General features: G+C 33.2%; 1 protein-coding gene across 1 annotated transcript in view; it reads right to left on the bottom strand.

Moving 5' to 3' along the window:
• LOC129234670 (mediator of RNA polymerase II transcription subunit 23-like) overlaps nt 1–23,353 on the bottom strand; it is a 125,640-nt gene that overhangs the window by 50,872 nt on the left and 51,415 nt on the right. The window contains exons 13-18 of the mRNA XM_054868714.1: nt 22,428–22,510; nt 9,889–10,054; nt 9,469–9,611; nt 9,208–9,382; nt 8,221–8,384; nt 4,181–4,378 (exon numbers count right to left, since the gene is read on the bottom strand). Of these exons, the coding sequence (XP_054724689.1) occupies nt 4,181–4,378; nt 8,221–8,384; nt 9,208–9,382; nt 9,469–9,611; nt 9,889–10,054; nt 22,428–22,510 (929 nt within the window). The remainder of the gene's footprint in view (nt 1–4,180; nt 4,379–8,220; nt 8,385–9,207; nt 9,383–9,468; nt 9,612–9,888; nt 10,055–22,427; nt 22,511–23,353) is intronic.

Below are 23,353 nucleotides of genomic sequence, written 5' to 3'. Positions count from 1 at the left end.
CACAATAGACCTCTAAAGCAAGAAAAACACCTGTTGAACCAATGTGTGATAACAGAGTTACATGGGCAGAAATGAATTAGCTTGTTTTCTTTTGTTGTACTATAGTACTGATTACACTTTGACATGTTGCTGGACTACGAATTTGCTTTTAAGCTGTCAAGTCAAATGATAGTACTTTTATTCAAAAGCTGACCTAAGTTAAGATGCGTCCCCCTTCGTTCTTTAGTTCGATCATTTGCTGATAAGCTCCTGAGAGTCAGACTGAGTTTTCTTTACTGCTTAAGATCAGGGTTGGGTTTTGGACTGTCCAAAACCGGTTTAGGACAGGACAGGTGGTTTTTACCGTCCAAAAGTGTCTAAAACTGTCCAAAAGTGTCCGAAACTGTCTTAAACTGTCCAAAACTATGCTAAAGCTAAAGGGGTGTAACCTAATCAATTTGTATTTACTACAGTATTTGTAATGCATAAATATAAATATTAATGAGGTTTAATTAATGAGTATTTGATAATACTTTTCTCCAAAATGTTCATTTAAAAAATATTTTACTTAAAATAAAATGCCAATAACTCTATCACATAAAAACTTCCTTTTGTAACAGTTGGTAGAGCCATGAAAGAAAATTCACATCGCTAACAAGACAACTAATTTCAGTTACATTTATAGCTCAAAGGAATGTTATTAAATGTACAATATTTTTTTAAATGCTTCATTTTTTTTAATGGTTTTTGCAAATAAATTTTGTGTGATGTTTTAATGAAAATTATTTTTTAAATCATAGATTAAAGAACAAGAAATTAATGATTAAACACAACTTATATTTTAAAAGTTGTGTTCTTTTTTTAGTTCATATTTTTAATATAACACATTCTGTATTTACAAAAAATTGTCATTTATTGCATTTAAGTCAATTATTGCACTATACTTTGAACACTTTCTTCAGCACATGCATAAATGTCCAAAAATTTGGTTTATGGAAACAAAAAAGAGAAACTCAGGCATACAAATTGAAACATTTAATGACGAATTTAATTTCTATGTAACTAGATTAAAATCTGCTGTATATATAAGCTATATACATATTTATGCTTAAATGTTCATATTAAATAAATATATTAAGTAGTCCAAAAAAAAAAAAAACATAATTTTGACACATTTTGTTCTGTTTTTGATATTTTCTCACAAAATATGGTTTTTAAAAAAAATAGTTTTGGACACTTTTGGAAACAAGGGTTTTGAACCGGATGGTAAAAACCTCACCAACCCCGCTTTCATTTGCACACATGCACAAGCATAAGTAAATTTGGTTACCATTATCAAAAAATAATAATACTAATAATAACAATAAATAAATAATTAAACTCATGCATACAAATTTAAATTAAGAATTCAACTTCTATAACTAGATTAAAATCAGCGGCATAAATCACTAGTATGTTCACATTGAATAAATGTTCAATATAAAACTTTACTTTGATGCATTTTATTCTGTTTTTTGTTTTTTCTCAAAAATACAATTTCTCTAAAAATATAGTTTTGGACACTTTCGGACAGTTTTGGACACAAGGGTTTTGGACAGGACGGTAAAAACCAGGGTTTTTACCGTGGATTTTACCATAGTGTCCAAAACCTTGCCAACCCTGCTTAAGATGTCTTATAAAATATTCTGTCAACTATATTAAAAGAAAAAGAGAAATTTCTAAAGAGGCAAAATCCATAAATCCGAATTTGAAATGAATGAAGATTTGCACCCTTCCTGAAGTAGAATCAGCTCTATTCAAGTGGTTCCAGCAGTATCGAAATCAAAACCATGCTTTTGATTTTTTTCTCTCAATATTTATGATTAAACTGTGCATATTGTGCATAAAAACTTTTAAGTTCTATAATTTTGTCTCTTATACGTACATTTTAATTAAAATATTCGATGGTTTTTAATATTAAAATGTCGAAAACCGAAACTAGTGGTAAGTTGAACTTCTGATAAGTCAAAGCTTTTTGTCAGTCCCTTTAGATTTGAGATATCGTGAATTGACTGTAGTTAGAAAATAATTAAATTAAGAAAATAATTAAATTTTTTTTATCTTTGTGCAAAAACAATTAAAGTGATAGAGTGAAGCATTACTACTTAGGATTTATTACGATTAAAGCTGTTAGCTTCATTGTAACATCAAAAGCTCAAAACTTTTTCTGTACTGAAAAATTATTGTATTCCTAGTAAACCCAAAACATACATTATTCACACAAACTTTTTCTTTAAAAATGTCATTTTCATCATTTTATTAATATTTTTAAAGTTTCATGTGCTACTAGGCACTACCTTCACAATGGGGTCAATTCACGTGACGTTGTTTTCACGTGATAGCTACATTCTTCGCTTTCTTGACAGCTGAGGTGGCATTAAGATTGCGTGGGGTTGATGCGATGATAGTGGTGATTTCTTTGTTTTTTTAACTGTCTTTTTCTTATGCATTTGGAAGTATAAATGCAACATGAAAAACTGATTGCAGAAATAAAACCTTCATCCATTTTCTTTTGTGAAATCCGGGATTAGTGAAAGAATGGTTAATCGAAATAAAACGCCCAAAATTATGAATAATCTGCATACACATGCATAAGTGTGACTAGATATTACTATCTATAATCAGGGGAGCCAAAAGTGGAGGGGGCTTTTGAATTTTTTTTTTAAATATTAGTTTGATATTTTGTTTTGATAAAAAAATAATTAACTATTAGGTATGTTTAATTAAATTCCTTTTAAACAAAGGAAAAACTGCAAAATACCTGAACTACAAAGCACCAACAATATTAATGTTGTATTAATGTCTATGAGTGTCCTGCCCGCACTTTCACGCCCTGGTTTAAAAAAAAATAAAATAAAGCTAATTGAGAAGGGACCTACTACAAAGTACTTTGAAAACTACAAAATATATTGTGAAAACTGTTAGCCTCATGTTGATATCCGCTAGTGCCTGTAGGAAGGAAACAAATGATTGCATTCTCATGCCCTTTGGCTTTAAAAAACAAAATGAAATTAAACAATCAATGTCAAACTGCAAAATATTTCTTAAAAACTACAAAATACATCACACATTACATTAATTTCACTCTCTTGTTAATGAGCATTGGCAGCGGGCTGCAAAAGGGTGCACTCCCCATCTTTTAAAACTAAAATTAAATTATTTAAAAATAATATTTACTCAACACTTTAAATTTTTTTATTAAAAAATATACAATTTTAATTTTTTTAATTAATTAATTTTAAATCTAGTTAATTTAAATTATTTGAGTTCCGGCAGGAGGTGCAAAGTGGTGGTGCACTTTCACTTATTTGCTTTTAAAAATAAAATTTAATTAATTAATAGACAAACTACAAAACATTTCAAAAGCAACAAAATATGTCAAGAAAATTAATAATCTCATGTTTATAGCTGCGAGCGATAAGGAGTGCACTTTCACTCCCAAGCTTTTAAAAAAAAATAATTTAAATTAAATGCATTTTAGGGAAATTACAAAAATATTGCGATCGGAGAAATAAGTTTACAAATTCAGTATTTTTAATGAAAAATTAAAAATTTATCAAAGAGTTAGCGTGAAAATAGATAGAATTTGGATGATTAAAATAAATAAAACATTTTTTAAATAATAAAACGAAAAAGAGAAATTAAAGTTGACTGGTAAAAACTTTTTTTTTGGTGATTTTTCGTGCAGGGAAATCCTCCCCCTCCCCCTGGTATGATTCTACCGGCACCCAAGCACTAACAAAAAGCAGCTTAAAAAATATCTTTGGCTTTTGAAACTGAGAAACTGTGCTTAAACAATCAAGAGCAATATGTTAGCAGTACTGTTTTTAAGAATGGAAAATGTAATTTTCAACATTATATTTATTTCAGTAATACCAAAGTATAAAAATTAATGTACAGCAAGTGTACAAAGCAAAGCCGAAGAGAACAACACTCAAATTCACAATCTGCAGTTTGTTTATTTAGCTATCACATGACTGTCTACTCTATCGCCATTTAGCAATGAATTGACCCCATTCCCAATACTGAATCACTACACTACAGAGCATTAGAAATTAAAATATAAAAACAAATAAAGAATTCATATGTGCTAACGTTTTAGAGAAATTACTATGATTTAACAATAAAAGGATCAAAATAATACAGATGATTTGAAACCTACTTTTCCATTTTCTGTACTCTTCCTCAACAGATCGTTTGAGCTGTGCTTTATTTTCCTTAGCAGCTTGATGTTGCTGAAAAAACTCAGCTAACACTTTAGGGAAACACATTAAAGTAAAACTGGACCAACTGTGGGGAGTGTGCTGCATTATTGTTGTCAGAATATCTTGACACCATGAGCCAGACAAAGATTCAGAGCCTAAGACAAAGCAATCATAGTTTATACAGCAGTTTTCTACAGTTATTAAAAATCATTTTCTGTTGTTATTGAGACAACAACGCAGTGCTTGTTACATATGCTAAACACATAATACTTGCAAAATGTATACTAATACAGTGAAGCACTGTTTATATGTTTTTGAAGGGACTGTATGAAAAAAGCGTACAAATGAAAAAACGTATAATGGGTATAGATTAATGTGTATTAAACTCTGCAGGGACCAATTTAAAAAACGTATAATTGATAAACAAGCATAAAAGAAAATCTCATAAACGGTGCTTCAGTGTATTATCAAAAGTCAAGAGTAAAAGAAATATTCACCACTAAAGTACAAAATCTTTTGCTTAAAGACACACTCACACTCCTATAAAAAAGAAAATTATTTTAAGAATTTCAATTAATTGCTACAAAATTATGCTCATCTAAAGAAAACTCAAGGGAACCACAGTAATTTCCATTCAAAGAACCTTCCTCAATGTGAGCAGTTTCAAACCACCCCTCCCCCTTGCGGGAAGAAAAAGGAAAATAAAGTAGGACGTGGGAAAATCTTTTTTGCTCCCTGTTGCCTAAAAGACTCAAACAAGAAACTGATAACTAGAAAATGAACACTAACTAAAAGCATATACCCACTAGGATGGATCGATTTTGACTTTTTCTTGAAATCGAAAACGCCTGCGGTGGGAAAAGTTGTGTATTGGCATCAAATGCTCGCATAAAATTTTTTTTTGAAATCAAAATATATTTAGATCCCCCGCCAACCCCTTAAAGTTTGGCAAAATATGTAAAAATTGATATTTTTAAAATTTTTTTTAAAAAATCTTTTGTATAATATTTTTAATCGCCTGTGGTGGGAAAAGTTGTGTACTGACATCAAATGCTCATATAAATTTTTTTTGGTAATCAAAATATATTTAGATCCCTCACCAGTCCCTTGAAATTTCACCAAATATGGAAAAATTGACATTTATTTGTTATTTTTTAAATTGCTCATGTTTGATTTTTTAATCACCCGTAGTGAAAATGATTGCCCAATAAGATTCTTCACTCATGAATAATAATAATATTCAAGCTCCGCTCAAATTTGGAATATTTTCATAATTTTAAAAATCTTGTCGTTTTAAAGCAAAAATCTTATCTAACACTGTTTTTTAAAAATTTAAGTATTTTTTATACTTTCTTTTTCTATAATAACACTACAGAATTCTTTAGGATTAAAACATAGGTATAAAAGATTACAGTACCAGAAGTCCATCGTCTCAGTTTTACAGCAGCTCTTTGCTCATTTTCCCGAAGTGTTAGAGGAAAATGACTAAGAATTCACCTCGAAGTTTTTTGTAATATAGAAGTTTTACACCTTACATTGCTTTGTTCTCAAATTTTGGCATTAATTTTTGGGAAGCCAATGTTTTACGTATAAAGCCATCACAACGTGTTGCTCCACTAACAGATAAAGATGCTTCTGTCAACAACTTAACTGCTCTTTCTACCGCTTGTGTATGACATGGTAAATTCCACAACTCACTTTCAATAACGTCACCCGTTTCAGCCACTTTCTCAAGTTCCGCATTAGGTATATGTTTGGTAAGTGGAGGGTCTGTAAGGACACAATTTTGCCAATTTATCAATTCTGTATAGTCTTTTGCTTGAAAATTTAGATGTGGAATGAGAAAATCACGAACAGTTTCATTAATAAGAGTTCGGGCCTTCAGGATTGTTCGGTAGCCTAATTTCCTTACTGAGGATTGTATGTCGTTGATCACGGCTATCAGCAGGTTTTCTGAATGACCAAAAAAAAAAAAAACATTTCTTTGTATAACAGGGTCAACTACTGATTTCAGATCATCACTAAGATATCTTGAGTAGTGGATAACTTCCTAAAGATGCTGTGCACCGGCTCGGCTGTGCATGAAGGCTCAGTTTTAATCAAAAACCTAACTTTTGCATACATTTTTATAATGTATACTACAATAGTCCCTATTTTCAGCGATGGCTCTTTTGTACCAACATACAAACGAAGTACTCTGTTTGCTGTTGTAAGCCACCTAGCATGAGATAGCTTTCCTGGTGATTTGGTGGACAGTGATTCCGGGTGATTTGGTGGACAGCATATTCACTGAGATTGTGTTGAATAAACAAATAGAATTTCATTACCTTTTCATAAATTGGTAATAATGTACTACATAAGTCTTCAGGTTCACCAAACACAGGATCACAGACCAATTTTTTAGTCTTTAAATTTCGTTTCTTAGTGGTAGACATCGTGTCGAAAAAGTAAACGGCAAGATGTTTTCAAAAATTGAAGTATTCAATTGCAAGAATATAATAAGAATTAACACAGAATGAAAAGTAGCATAATAATAACACGCTCCTCCAACAAATTCATCTGCTCTGAGTTTTTCGTTATGATTTCTATTTGGTTCATATTTGCTTGGCAAAATGCCAAGAACAGGCCGATTTGTCAGAGGGGGGGAGGTGATTTAAATAGTTTCATTATATCACAGAGAAGAAGAAAAACAATCATTCGGAGGAATCACACGATATGTCTCTTTGACAGTCAAAACTAAGCAGAAAGAGCAAAGAAAAAAGGCAAAACGCGCAATTTCAGATTTCCGGCAGGAGTGGTATATGTAATATGATATGATAATTATTTTGTTCACAAACAAAGTTTCTTACTATTTACTATTGACATCACAGGTGATTAAAAAAAATACATAAGAAATGAAAAAAAAATGTTTTAAAAAAAGTCAAGTTTTACATATTTAGCGAAACTTCAGGGACCTGGCAGAAGGTATAAATATATTTTAATTACCAAAATTTTTTTTAATGAACATTAGATGACAATACACAACTTTTCCCACCACAGGCGATTAAAAATATGATACATAAGATTTTTTTTAAAAAATTTAAAAAATGTCAATTTTTACATATTTGACCAAACTTTAAGGGGCTGGCGGGGGATCTAAATATATTTTGATTTCCAAAAAAATTTTTATGCGAGCATTTGATGCCAATACACAACTTTTCCCACCACAGGCGTTTTCGATTTCAAAAAAAAAAAAAAAAAAAATCAAAATCAACCCAACCTAATACCTACAGCTCAGTTATGACAGCTAGAGATTGCAGTTTCGTCCTTGTTATGGACTCAGTCTGGAACAACCAATAACCAAGCTTGAGGCAGATGTCATCTAATTGAAGTTAAGATTACTTTCAAACTGGTAGCTAAAATTTATTTAGCACACCAGTGAGGGCCTGCAAGCTACCACTTAAAAAATAATCTCAGCTTCTATGAGAGGATATCTGCCTAAAGTTCGGTCATGAACTATTCCAGTCCATAACAAGAACAAAACTCCAGACTCTAAATGCCATAACCAGGCTGTTAGTATATGCTTGTAGTAGATATGCTTAGAGACATTACTAGACGCTTATTAGAGAAGTTATCAACTGTGTATATATGAGAGTATTCATAGATAAAGCATTTACTGCTACATGAAATATATTTAAAAAAATCTTACAAACTTAGCTTTCCTTTAAAAAAAATTCTCTTACATTTTCTAAAATTTATAAACAATGTAATATTTTAGCAATTAATATTAGTTTTAAGTTTTTTTTTAATTCTTTCTTAATAATAAAATATCAAATATGAAAATTAATATGGTAAATACAACTAAGGTACAACTAAAGTACTTCAGAATTTCTAAAAATATGAGGGTGATTTAACATTTTTAATGTCATTCTTTTTTAGCATCTCTTAAATCACCACTTATTTCTTGAAGAACAAACACCTCTTATATCAGAATAAAAAGGTCAAAAAATTTTCAAACCTGTTACATGAATGGCTCTTGCAATTGTTAAAACAAGTACTTTGTTCAATTCTTCAGACTCGGCAGACAGTAAAGATTTGGGTTCTGTTGGCAACCGAGATAGCTGTGGTTGAACTTCAGCACTTCTCATACTAGCAATCAATTTTAAAGCAGTGCTTTCAACGCTAAAGCAATGTATGGAAAATATTTTAACAATTTCATTCTCTAATAAAGATATTCAATACAGCATAAAATAAATTAATTTGAAACTAACACCACAAAACAATATAATTTTTGAATTCATTGGAAAAAACTTTACTTCATAGGTAAAATATTTGAAAATTCATCTAGACTTCTGAAGGACTTTGGAATTATTTCTTTATCTACTTTCAAAGGTCAACCTTTAAGAAAATACAGTGAAACTTCTAAAAGGGGCACCTCTATAAAAATACAGTGACCAACTCCATTAGTGACTAATTTTCTGAGGCACTGACTTTTCCCTATACAAACTTATTGTTAAAAAACCTTTAGGAAAGACTATTAAAGCCTTTCACAACACCCACCGCAAACCTCAGTCTTAACAAATAAAGAAGTTTTTTGTTAGAGAAAACCAAAAAAGAGAAACAACCAAAGAAAAGCAAGAGAGCATTTAGTTTGTACACATCAAGGATGAGGAGTGGGAATCAAACTGATTTTGGGGGTAAAAGAGGAAGTTGTTGGAAAACATGCCGACTCTCTCCAACTCTCAACTTCTTTTTTCTCAAATTTTCAATGATGAATTTACATTAAAAAAAAGAACTGACTAATAATTGCTTTTATTATATGAATAAGGACCTACTAATAAGAAAATAACTGTGTAGTATTCATTGAAATTTGACATAAAAACTTGATGAAAAATGAGAAAGGGTGGAAGTTCGAAATTTTTGCACTGGCACGAAAATATCTAAGATCTGGCACTCCTGTGGTATAAAACATCATTACAGAAAAAGATAAGAAAAATAAACATACCACAAATGAAGCTGAGTTTGATTGGTCTGTGCTACAGATGCAAGACTATGCAAATGATTTAGCAACTGAACTCTGTAATGTGGCTGAAAATGATGCAAACGGTAACTAAACATTTCCAGCAATGTGTGTAGTATAGCCCATGCAGAGCTACGGAATACAGTTGGTAAGAGGTGACCTGAGGGAGAAGTTTATTTCATTACAAAACTTAATGCAATGACAAAATCCTTCACTTAAAAATCAACCCAATTACACCAAACTTACCAATAAATCCTTTGATTCCGAGAGATTCTATTTCATTGTAGACTAGCAGTCGGCTGTAAGTTTCCACAAGAGCTGGAGCAAGGCAGACTGTTGTTTTGCTTTGTGCCAGTTTCATGACATAAGTTACTATATTATGTATTAAGCTGAAAAAAATAAATCCTTCTTGAATTCTTTGAATGGATTTTTTTTTACGTCAGTTAAAATTTGACATGCAAGGCCTTTTTTCAGATGTAAAACTTGGTGAAAAGTTAGGTATAATTGATTCTTACAATTCACTTCATATGAGGCTATGCATGCAACAAGGGCAAACTAGACATCAACTATGATTTCCGAGTTCGCCCTTGTTGCATGCATAGTCTCAAATGTTACACAATGAGAAGAAACAAATAATGAAAAATAGGTTGCACATATGAAAAATACCTCATTTTTGTATGTACAGTAAGTGAATCCAAAACACTCAATGATAAAGGCTTGATGGGACCTGAAACAACACCACCAGTTAGAGGAGTTTGTTGTTTCTGTGTTCCTTGTACAGCTTCAACAAGAACACCCATTGGCCTTGAAAAGAAGTCTTGATTTGTGCTGTCTATAAAAAAGTGAAACATGAAAGGAAATGCATGAGAGAATCTTTAGGATACTTAAATGTGATTATCATTCAATAGTTAAGATATGAGATGGTTTAAAACTATTTTAGCATGAGTAATAAAACAATAAATCTTTTTCTCAAGCCATTGAATAAACAGTTGAAAGGTTAAAATGTTTTATCTCACAAGGCCAGATTATGTAGACCAAGGTCTCTTAACCTTTCAGGATTTATGCCCCCTTTAAACCAGGCGCGGATCCACGGGAGGGGAACTGGGGGAACGTTCCCCCTCCAAAATCCCAAGTGTACCTAAAATTTTTCAGAATAGAATACAGGAAAAATCCTCCATTTTTAAAACTTGAATTTGAAGAAAGGCACCAGGAAAAACGAAAAGAGAACTGTAAAAGCGGATCCAAAGAGGGGATAAGTGCGGAAAGTTCTCCCATCCCCATCTCCCTTAAAAAAAAAAAATCCCAAGAGTACCTAAAACTGTTCAGAAAACAGAGTACAGGAAAAAATTTCCGTTTTTTAGAACGTGAACTAAGGAACCAGGAAAAGCAATTAGACAACAGCAGAAGTGGATCCACGGAGGGGAACAGGGGGAATGCTCTAACCCCCCCCCCCCCCCCCCCCCGAAATCTCAGAGATACCTAAAAAATTTCATAACAGAGTGCAGGAAAATTCTTCTATTTTATAGAACTAGAACTTGAAGAAAGGCTTCAGGAAAAGCGATTAGTAAATAGCAAAAGCGGGTAAACGGAGGGCACTAGGGGAATGTTCCCCTCCCCCCAAAATCTCATGTGTACCTAAAAATTGTCACAACAGAGTATAGCAAAATTATTCTGTTTTTTAGAACTTGAACTTGAAGAAAGGCACAAGGAAAGTGAAGAGAGAATTGCAAAAGCGGATCCCAGGAGGGGAACTGGGGAATGTTTCCCTTTTCCCTCAAAAAAAAAAAAAAAAAAAACCCCAAATGATCCTAAGACTGTTCAGAAAACAGAGTACAGGATTTTTTTTTTGTTTTTTAGAATTTGACGAAAGGCTTCAGGAAAAGCGATTAGACAATAGCGGTAGCGGATCCTCGGAAGGGAACTGGGGAAATGTTCCCCTCCCCTCAAAAAATCCCACGTGTACCTAAAATTTTTTAAAACAAGAGTGGAGTAAAATTTTTCATTTGTTTTCCAGTACTAATCTTTTAAAGAAGTCTTTTTGAACACAAACCTGTTTAAACTGTCTTTTGTATTTATTTGGTGTAGAGTATCATTATAAGCAAAGCTTCCACAATTTAGTGGCACAACCAGAGGGGGGGGGGGTACCGCCACAGAGGGCAGATTAGAATGTTTTTTAAAACATTTATTATAATTGAAGAGAAGAATAGAACGTACCTGGGGAAAACGAAATTATTTTCGTAAAAGGGGGAAAATGTCGCGAAAATAATCAAAATTTCTAGTGAAATGAACCTAGAAATTTTTAAATCGTGGCAGATTATTGATCAGTTAATTACATCGTGCACCTCCTATTTCTTTTATCCTCCTTCCTTTTTTTATTCCTTTTTCCTATTCGGTTTAAAAATAAGAAAGTCTTCGTAATGCTATGCTCTGGAAGTATCCTTTCCCCCACCAAAACCTTTTAAGCGCCCCTCAAATTTCATTTTCAGGCCTTCAAACTACCTAACACCTTGCATTCTGAAAACGTCGAGAGTCGTTTAATATTGCTTTTTTGGAGCTTCAAATTTGAAAAATAGCCTTACCCCTAACGTTACTGAATATGGTCTACAATCACGTTTTTAAGACGACAATTACGAAAATTTCCAGACAAGGGCCCGAATGCTCTCGTTGGAAATCTAAAAATGAAAAAAAATTACAATTTCGAAAAATGTAAGAGGGGGGAGAGCGTTTAAATCCTTCGTCACTAATATTTCTTAAAAACTTCGTTTTCTAAGACTTCAGTTTCGAAATATTTTTTGGGAAGAGCCCCAGAACTCCACTGTTCGTAACATCATCAAAGTTTGTCTGTAACTGCGTTTTTGGAACTACAATTTTAAAATATCGGGTGGAGGGGTGATCGATTCAAATCTATTATACAAAAAAAAAAAAAAAAAAAAAAAATCTATCGGGGTAAGGCCCAAAAAGTCCCATTTCTTACCTTACAGTCAACAACTATCGCTTTTTAAAACTTCAATTTCTAAAAAATTTTATCGAAGATCCCCCCCCCCTCCGAACCTTTTCTCCCCGTGTAACCTCATCAGAGACCGTGTAGAACTGTTCTTAGGACTACAATTTCAAAATTTTTCCGGGAGAGAACCCCTGGACCCCCCTATCAGTTGGTGAACATTTTAAGATTAAAATATAAAAACAACAATACAAATACAGAAATGGGCAAAACGGTTTTTTAAATTATTTTTTGAGAGCTTTACTTGCAGAATTTGGAATGCACAATTTTTTTTATAATACGCGTTAAGACGCAGAGGATAAGTTGCATAGCTCAATTTTCATGGTTATTTTTTAAATATAAGTAATATCATATACCCCCCCCCCCTAAACATAAATTGCTGAAAAAGTTCCCCTCCCAAATTCATAGTTTGGATCTGCCACTGCTTTAAACATTGACATGGGGTCATCTCCTCCCCTCTCCCTCTTCATCATAAGTGGTTAAAATGATTAGTAGAATAGGAAGCTATATACAAAATTTAATTTTGAACATAGGGCAACACCCCCAGTAATTGTCAGGTCACCAGTGATTGGCACTTCCCACAAAAATATCCTAAAATAAGATTCGTATCCATTCTTCTAAAAGTAAAAGGCTATATACCAACTGAACATACATTTACTTTAAAGATTACAACTTCAATTCATATTAATAAGTGGTAGCAGTGCATAGGAAAGAGAAAAAATTGTGGCTTGTGTCAAATTAGCCATTATTGTTGCAAAAGCTTCTTCTCTGGCAATTTTTCTGATTTCTAATCTTAGAAATGCATTTTAACTCTCTTTCGAAATGGTAAAGGCTCAGTGCAACTCCCCCCTCCCCAACCCATTTTTCGAAATTGAAACCTTAGAAACGCAAACATTATCGCCAATAATGTTAAGAGGGAGGTACGGGGTTTCTCCGGCGGATCTTTTCGTGATGGTACGTGGAGGAGAAATTTGAAGGCAGACACCAAGAAATTTTTCTAATTTGCAGTCTTAAAGATGCATTCTAATTATCTCTGGTAATGGTAAGAGAGAAGAGGTTTGTAGCGTTCTCCCGAAGTTGTAGCTTTAAAAAACCATTTGTTTTAGATGATTTTTGGTGATATTAAGGGGAGGAGAGATTAAAAGGCCCAACCCTCAAGAATTTTACTAATTTATAGACTTAAAAACACATTCTATACTATCTTTCAATAAATTAATTGCTAAATTTTTTTTTCCAAATTCAACTCTAATTGCAACTGTAGGCAATTCATGAGTAACTTTTAGTGGATCAGCAATTTTTTGAATTTGAAGCTCCAGAAACTTAATTCTTGTAGACTTTTAATATTGTTAGGCCGTGGTAGACTCTGTAGTCTATATACAAAATATAACATTGCTATTATTTGCAAAAATAATAGCAATTTGCAAAAATAATATTTTATTCTATTATTTACAAAATATAACATTGCCATTATGTTCTGTAGTGTGGAGTAGTGTAAAAAATATTTTTGGGGTTTGGGGTACGAGTACGAGCATGCCACTGGTACAAAAAACAGAGGACAAAAAAATTTCGGTGAATGGCAAAGTCTTTGGAAGCAAGCGTTTGCTACATCTATTTCTCAAAGTATCACATTTTTATATTGAATTACATATGAAACTTGACAGAAATTTTCTCTAGATTTTGAAATCATTGTTATTTTTGATTTACCTTAACAGCAAAAAATACGCTTACCTTCCAAAGAAAACAGAAACCATCCGGTTATTCTTGCTCGCTTTGTGGGAGACACCGCGGTCATAAATTTTTCAGACACTTACTAACACATTTTTAACACAACCCTTTTCTTTCCCCATGGGGGAAGTAAACACATCTAACAAGACGAGCCCATTATGCTAAATGATCCCAAATATTTGGTATACACTTGATATTTTTGAAATTTTCGTGGGGTGATCATGACCTCCCTCTGGCATTGTTCCCATTCTTGTTAGATTTCACATGAATTACAATAATTTTTTTTTTCAATTTAAGCTAGGAAAGAAGGTTTAAAAAATTATACTTGAAACTTACTCATTGTGGTTTTACAGCTCCCCGGCGTTTTTTTTATGTTCTGTTAGACTTCTATGGGATTTTTTTATATTTAGCTCTAAAAAAGGTTTTAACTATTTTTGAAACTTTTTCAGGGTGGCTATGCCCCCCCCGTCATTGTTTTCCTTATTGTTAGACTTTGTATGCATTATAAGCAAGGGTGCTCGCCTGGGGGGGGGGTCATTAAAATTTTCAGGGGGATGTTTTAAGGGGTATTTTTCTTATTTGGGGAGCTTTTACTTGGGGTGGTGCACAATATTGAGAGGGTGTGCCCTTGCTCTCAGGAAGGGGGCACTCCTGTTATAAGGGAAACTTTTTGCATTTTTGCTCAAAAAAAAAGGGGATTTTAACTATTCTTGAAATTTTCTCCGAGGGGGTCATGGCCCCTATGGCCCATCTGTCCATGCTTATGATGAAACAATGTATGACTTCCGCTGTTTATCAATAATTCTGCATGATACTTCATCTGAGGCACAGCAGTGACACGTTCAGTGACCCATGTTATCTTTCGGCGAGATTCTACTCTGTGTCACACCTCTAAATCGACTACTTAATTTTAAACCAGAAAGAGGAATTTCGGTATTAAACCGTTCCAACAACTCTACCAATCTCAGTACGACCAAGAATTCATGGTACCATCATATGTAAAGTAAGTGGTTCAAGATCTAGTGCTCGCTAACAAAATTGAACTCGTTGCCACGTTGAAGAGGGTATTAAAATGGTGTCAGACGCGATGGTCGAATCCGTGTGGGAAAAGATTAAAGCACTGAATCCAGCAAAAATGACGCATTCAAGCTTTGATGCTGTTTCTTTTGAAAATGTTTTTCACCCTCTAGATGAAAATATTCTAATTTTTTGACTCAATGTAAACCCACATCACTATACACTTTTTGTTTATTCTGTCTAATACTATTTTTTAATTAAGTATATTTGATATGAAATGTACACTTTAGGTTTAAAAAAGGTGGCACATTCATTTAAATACCTAATTTGCACTTACATTTGGTTAGAGTAAACTTTTTTCCAAAAAGGGAAAAGTATTCTATTATTTTGAATTTGGGTTGTATATGCAAAAACAGTGTCTTCATTTACATTTGAAGTAATAATTTTAATGGTTTGAAATAAATGAAACTAAATGAAATACTTTAAAAGAGAGAGTTAACCAACCAATGCACTGGTGGAGCATGTGCGATAAGCCCACTTAATACACGTTTGAAAGCAATTTCGCAATCGCCTAGGTAATTCAACTAACTATATATTAAGTATTTATTTATCAAGAGTTTCATTTTAAACACACGAAGTTTCAAATGAGAGGTAATTATGCTTTATCATTCCATTTTCGCCAGTTTGGTGAAAAATCAGTCTAATTACTTAAAATTCAAAGTCAAATGGGCATTAAAAAATATTACTTGATTTAGTTGAAATTCTGTATGATAAATAGGCATGGTAAGAGGCAACTTTTCCGCACATAGGCTTTACGTATTTCTCAATTTAGTTTTTTGCACTCCACCCTAATGAACATGGACAAAGTTTAAAAAACTGGAAATGGCTCAAAAATACGAAGATCTGACAGCACTAGATTCTTTCATGTGATAATTTACTGTTGTATCTTGTTAAGTTAATAACACACAGTATAAGCATGGGTGCAAGTTTGGTGATGGGTTCAAGACAAAAAATATTTTCAGTCCTCCCCCCCCTCCCCCGCATGCACGCTTAAGAAAAAATTAATGTGTAAAAATGTTGTAGATTTTAACAATGCCAGTTTTGGAATCTGTGGTTGATTTGAATTTTAAGAATTTAAATTGTAATAAATAAACGTTTTGATATCGTAATTCCAAAAACTTAAAAACCACCAATAACAGGTCTGGGGGCTCTCCCCGAGAAATATTTTTAATCGAAGTCCAGAAAACGCAATGTTAGGCCATTTTGAATTCAGGGAAAGGAGGGGTTCAGGGACTCTCTTACATCAATTATTTCAAACTGATAGTCCCAAAATAACAATATTGGGCAACCTTCAAAAATATTAGAGAAAGGGGGGGGGGGGGAGCTTTGGGCTCTCCCAGAAATTGAAGTTTTAAAAGCGAAATTGTAATTCTTTTATAAGATAGCATGCAGTGAAATTAACAATAAAAAAACCGCTTCAGTGAAGTAGATATATTTTTTAAACGAGGTACACTTTCCAATATTCATTATTAAAAAAAGAAATAGGGGAAGTGAATCCTTATCCCTGGCAGAGCCCCCGAATCACATCCCTCTTAAGGCACTCAAATGTAGCCTAAACTGCCGTTTTAAATATTTCAGCATCAAAAAATTTTTGGACGAGTACTCGTGAACCTCTTCCTCTGAATAGACCACAAATGTCCTAAATTTGAATTTTTAAGGCTTCAGTTTCTAAATTTTTTTCTAGGAATAGTAGCCCCCTTACCTATAAACATGATTTATGACCACCTAAAAGTTTTAATACCTTAATTTCATAAACTTTTTGAAAGAATCTTCCTACACCCTTCCCCCTTAAGTCATCCAAAGATAGCCCAAAACAGAGCTCTTAAAATTTCAGAAACGGAAATATTTTGGGTTGGGCGGCGGAATACCCCCCTCCCCTCTCATTGTGTTTACTAAAGGTAGTGTAAGTTTGTGTTTAAGATTAATTTTTCTATTGAAAGAGCAACAACCCTCCCCACATCGCCAAAGACAACCCTAAGTTTTCAGACATCAATTTCAAAAATATTTCGAAAAAAATCTCTGAATTCTTTAACTCTTAACTCACTCAAAAACAGCCAAAATATAGCATTTTAATGCATTAGATTGGAAAAATTTTCGGGGGAAAGAGCCTCCTCCCCTTCTGAACTCCTTCCAATAAGTTCACTAAATTTGACTTAAATTTGCAGTTCCCCCTTTCATCACGGAAGTTTGAAGAATTTAAGTTCTAAAACTTATTGAGAGAAAGCCTTTGAATTTAATGCTTTTAAGTCCTCCAAAGATTACCTAACACTGAGTTCTGAATACTTCAGCTTTGAATATTTTTCGGGGAAGGGAGACCCCAAACCCCAAGACAGTGTAAAGTTGTGCTTTTAAGACTCCAGTTTCGGAATTTCGACTACAGAGAGCCCCCCCCCTCTTGACATTGCCAAATACAGCTTAAAAGTTTTAACACTTCAATTACAACATTTTTAAGGAGAGGGTCCCAAATTCCCTTTCTCTTGAGTCCTTTAAGTATAGCCTCAAATAGTTTTTAATATACATCAGCTACAAAACATTTTCATGTAAGAACACCAAAACCATCTCCATAAAGTCACCAAATATTGCCTAAATTAGTGTTTTTAAGATTCCAGTTTTCAATTTTTTTTAAAACCCCTTCCCACTTTTGCATTACTAAAGACAGCCTAAACATTTCTGACTTTTAAATTTTTAAGAGTTTGCAGAGGAGAAATCCCGAACCACTCCTAGCTTCAAAACTGGCTGTCAATTCCGTTTTTTGATATTTTAAACTGGAGCCCTTGATACCCCCCCCCCATGGGTGCAAGGTTGGTGATGTGTTCAGAACGGAAAATATTTTGAGCCTCTCCCCCCCCCCCACATGCGTGCTTAAGGAAAATTTTATGAGCATAAATGTTTGTAGATTTTGACTATGGCAGTTTTGAATTTTTCGCTTTTGACTTTTTCTAACAACATGGACCTAGTTTAAATTGTAATACATAAGGGTTTTGATATCTCGTAGTTAAAAAAAAACCTAAAAACCACCAATGGGGTCTGGGGGCTCTCCCCCAGAAATTTTTTTAAATTGAAGTCCACAAAACGCAATGATAGGCCGATTTGGTGAAGTTCAGGGAAAAGAGGGGTTCAGGGACTCTCTTACATCAATTTTTTCATACTAATAGTCCCAAAATCACAATATTGGGCTATCTTCAAAAATATTATAGAAAGAAGGGGGGGGGGGGGGCTTCGGCGCTGGCTCTCCTCGAAATTGAAGCTTTGAAGATTTTGAAAGTAAAGTTTTAAAAACGAAATTCTACTCCGTCTTTCATAACATTTATACGTGTTTTGAATGCATTATCAAAAGGATGGAGTTCAAGAACTCTCCTTCGGCAATATTTCGAAATTGAAGTTGCAAAAATGCAATTTTAAACGATGTTGGACGATGTTAGGGGTAAAAGGGTTCGGGACTCCAAGCCATTGGTTTTTTAACGATGGTAAACCTTTTTATTGCAGCAATAAAATCGCTTGGGACTTAAGATTTTCACTTTTACAACATAAATCAGTTCTGATCGGAAAGTCTACCCAAGATAGCGTGAACAAGCCAGAAAAGAAAGAAAGGTGGGGTATGGACGATTAATGAACTGGCACCATTCCCCGCACCCTCTCCCCAGTCTTCATTTGTAAAAGAATTCTTTTATATGATAGCCGGTGGTAAAAAAAAACAATTAAAAGAAACAGCTTCAGTGAAGGAGTATTTTTTAAATGAGGAACACTATCCAATATTCATTAATTAAAAAAAGCAATAGGGGAACTGAATCCTCACTCAAGTAGGGCCCTCGAATCATGTCCCTCAAAAGGCACTCAAATACAGCCTAAAGTAGCGTTTTAAATATTTCAGCATCGAAAAATTTTTGGAAGAGAACTCCCGAACCCCTTCCTCTAAGTTCACCACAAATGACCTTAATTTGAGTTTTTAAGGCTTCAGTTTCTAAATTTTTTTCAATTAACAGTATTCCCTTTACCTATATACATGACTTATGACCGCCTAAAAGTTTTAATACTTTGATTTCAGAAAATTTTTAACAGAAGCTTCTGACTCCCTTCCCACTTAAGTTATCCAAAGACAGCCCAAAACAGAGTTCCTAAAACTTCAGAAACGAAAATTTTTCGGGCTGGGCGGCGGAATACCCCTTTTCCTTGTGTGAAGCAAGCCCACTAAAGGCAGTGTAAGTTTGTGTTTAAGATTTATTTTTCTATTGAAAGAGCAACTTCCCTCCCCACATCGCCAAAGACAACCCAAAGTTTTACGACTCCAATTTCGAAAATGTTTCGAGAAAGACTCCCGATTTCCCAAAGTCTTTATTCACTCAAAAATAGCCAAAATGGCATTTCAAAACTTCAGCATAGAGAAATTTTCGGGAGAGAGAGACCCTCCCCCGAACTCTTTCCCCTAAGTTCACTAAATTTGACTCAAATTTGTGGTTCCCCTTTTTCATCACCAAAGTTTTTAGAAATTTTTAATTTCTAAAATTTATCGAGAGGGGCCTTTCGAGTTTCCTCTTCTTAAGTCCCTCAAAAATTACCTAAAGTAGAGTTCTGAATACTTCAGCTTTGAAGGAGGAGGGGAACTCCGTACCCCCACCCTCTATATTCATTAAAGGTGGTTTAAAGTTGCGCTTTTAAGACTCCAGTTTTAGAATTTCGCCTAAAGAGACCCTCCCCCCTCCCCTCTTGACATTGCCAAAGACAGCCTAAAAGTTTTAAGACTTCAATTACAAACTTTTTCGAGAGAGGGTCCCAAATACCCTTTCTCTTAAGTCATTTTAGTATAGCCTCAAATAGTTATAAATGCATCAGCTACAAAATATTTTTAGGTTAGAACACCGAAACCATCTCTCATAAATTCACCAAAGAATGCCTAGATTAGTGTTTTTAAGACTCCAGTTTTCGATTTTTTTTAAACCTCACCCTCCCCACTTTTACATCATTAAAGACAGCCTAAATATTTTTGACCCTTTTTTTAGTTTGCAGAGGAAAAATCTCGAACCACTTCTAGCTTCAAAATGGCTTAAAATTAAGTTTTCCGTTTTTTTATTCTGGAGCCCTTAAGTAGCCCCCCTCCCCCCCCCAGATTCTCCAAAATATGAATGTGTTAAGACTTAAGTATTGTGGGTTAATTTGCGGACTTAAGAGCAGCTTTTTTTCGCAAACTCGTGTTGACGTTATTTTTCTCGTTTCCTTTCTCTCTCTCCCCCCCCACCCTATTTTCATTCTAGTGAGTAGATTGGAAGTCATTGGAACTTAGTGATTCTTCATTTCTTAGAATATTTTACTAGAAACATTTCAAAAATGCAGGAACAGTTGCCCATCGGGGTTTCAAACCAGCTTGAAATTTGCCTCCGATTTTTTTCCGAAATTCCCATTCTCATTAAAATCTTCAAAATCCCTGATAGTTCCCATTTTACCTGGTATGGGTGGACGCCCTTTGATGTGGCGTAAACATTTCATCCCGTCAGCAATCACACTTAACCGGTGATTCAGATTCAACTGAAAGACAATTAAAGAGCTCACATAATTTTCATTTATGCGTGTAAAGTTTGCAAAAAAAAAAAACGCAAATGAGAAAAAAAAACGAAAGGATGATCGAAAATAGCAAGTGAAAAGTAAAGACGAAAGGCGATCAATTCGAAAAATTAGCGAGAATAGCGAGCAACTCCGCGGTCTGTAATGCAGTGAGTTGGAAATAACAGAGCTACCTAAAAAAAAGTCAAACGGCGCGAGTCTAAAAGCCACTCCTCCAAAAGCACGTTGTAAATTCGTGGCTATGGAAAACTCCAGGAGTTAACAAACACTCAATTTTTCTTTTTCTTACTAAAAACTGAAGGAAAGTCATCGAAGAATTTATTTCCGAAGGCGATCAATTCGAAAATTCAGAGAGAATAGCAAGCAACTCCTCAGTCTGCAATGCAGTGTGTTGGAAATAACAGAGCTATACCTAAAAAAGTCAAGCAGCTAGAGTCTAAAAGGCATTCCTCCAAAAGAAGGTAGCAAACAAAACAAGCCCACGGCAGAAAATTGAGAGAATGTTGATGTGAATTTGGATTATGGAACGGTCCAGTAATTAAAGCACATTTTTTAAACACTCAACTTTTCGTTTTTAAGTGAAAACTGAAAGAAAGTCATCGAATTTCTTTCTGTCCCGACCTCCGTCTCGGAAATTTTGTCCAAGACGGAAATCCGTCCTGAGACGGAAGGTCTTGCACCCATGAGTATAAGTCTACTTCTATAGAAAACAAAGAGGAAAGTCCTTCCAACGTGATAGACGTGAATGATTGAAAGCAAAACATCGACCCTCTAACATCTATGTCTTAACTGACCACATCAATGTTTCAAAAACATAGACATAGATGCCATTCCACAAAGCGCAAGAACAATCGTTGCATCTGTTGGACTAGAACACATTGTTTTTTTTAAGTATTATTATTTAATTTATTTCAAATTGCAAAGTGTTAATAAGGCCTCAAAACTTTTGTTTCATTTAAATCTTTAAATATGTTTTCAAATTCGTTTAAGTTATTTTTCAGACAAATATGCTGAGATTATTCATTTCAAAAACTGCATTAAATTTCAAAAAATAGTTCTTAATCTGTTAGAAAAATATTGATTTATTATTATGTAAGAATAAGTTTTTAACCGTGAAAGAGGATATTTACTTTGTTGGTTGAACAAACAACCAATTTTAGATTAACATACTAACTGCGTATATAACTGCTTGTTTCTTAATTCAAATCAATTTTAAATAGAAATTGCTAACTCTATAACAATATGTTATTATTATTACATTAGATTTAGCAGTATCTAAACTTTCAGAAACTTCTGTTATTGCTAAAGTTTATTCTTATGAATAATGTTAGGAAATAAAAATGAGTTAATAAATTAATTAAATTAAAATATCATTAATTAATAAAAGTAAATGAAGTGTAATGAACAGCGTTAATATGCTAATTATTATTACTTAGAATTAGCAATTATAATTTATTTATTTAAAGTTGATTATTAATGCATTTCAAATTTGATTTTAACTAGATTTCATTAAAAAAATGATTTAAATAATAAAAAAAAGCTAATTTGAATTAAAAAAAAATCTGCTTTAAGTATTAAAAAAATGTGTTTTTATTTCCAACTCTAATTTCAACACCCCTGTAGGGCAGCCAGTTTCAAAAGCCCATGGCGGCTTCACATCCAAATACGTCTCTGATGTTTCCCCAACATTTCTTTATTCGAGCTGCCATCCTGATATCTTACAGGATAGGACATTTGGTTTAATTATACTCTATAATTAATACTATTTCCCCAAGTCTTTAACCATTAATGAATTTTTGAAATCCTTTTTCATAACAAACAATAAGATAATTTCAAAAAGACTTACAGGCATTACATAACAATGATATTCTGTAATCTGTCCCTAAGCTAAGAGGAGGGTTGTTATTGTTTACACTTCTTTGCAAGTAGCTAAATTTGAAAAAGAAAATAAATGATTTAAAATTAGAGTCAAAGCAAATACTTAAAGAATAATAACTGACTGACTGATCAATGTAACAAAAAGCATTGATATTTTGATGACTTTACATCGTCAAATTAGGAGGAATAAAAATTTATAAGAACTTTAAAAATAAATGCAAATTTAATTTTTGTCTGCTTTATTTAAAAGAATAAAAACATTAAATCACTGAATCAATATTGAAAAGAAACTGAAAATTTGATACAGATAGGAAATTAACCATGGCATTTTAGTTCACTAAAAATGAAAGAAAAAAAAAAGGCGGAAAAGAAAGAAAAAATCATCAAGAGAATAATAAAGTTTATATCTAAGGAGGGTCACCACTTTTCAGTCACAAAAGTTTTTAAGTACCTTTTAAGGATTTTCCAAAAACCTTACAGAATATTTAAAGGACCAAAAGTTCCAGAATTTTGACAAAACACAATTACACAGAATCCCTTTCCTCGTGGAAGAAAGTACTCCTATTAACATTGAAGCATATTGTTTACAATCCTCAGATTAAAAAAATTATGAATAAAAATATTGGTTGTCTTCAACTTTCATGTTATTTTTGAATATTGAAAGGAAGAAAAAATAAAGTAGCCTATTTATTTTTCTCAAAATGATAAATAATTTTTAAATTGTTATATAAAAAAACAAGTACCATAGTGTTTCCCAACTTTTTTTGGGCTGTACCTAAAATAATTTTTAATTTGTATGCTCTCCCCCCCCCCTTTCTGTGCATAATGTTTATAATAATAAAAAATTTCAAAGTCAACTTAAGAGACTTAATGGCAGTTTTAGAAAATAATTAC

This window comes from Uloborus diversus, chromosome 1 (assembly GCF_026930045.1).
Source record: "Uloborus diversus isolate 005 chromosome 1, Udiv.v.3.1, whole genome shotgun sequence".
NCBI lineage: Eukaryota > Metazoa > Arthropoda > Arachnida > Araneae > Uloboridae > Uloborus > Uloborus diversus.
This window is presented reverse-complemented; position numbering and strand designations above follow the sequence as displayed.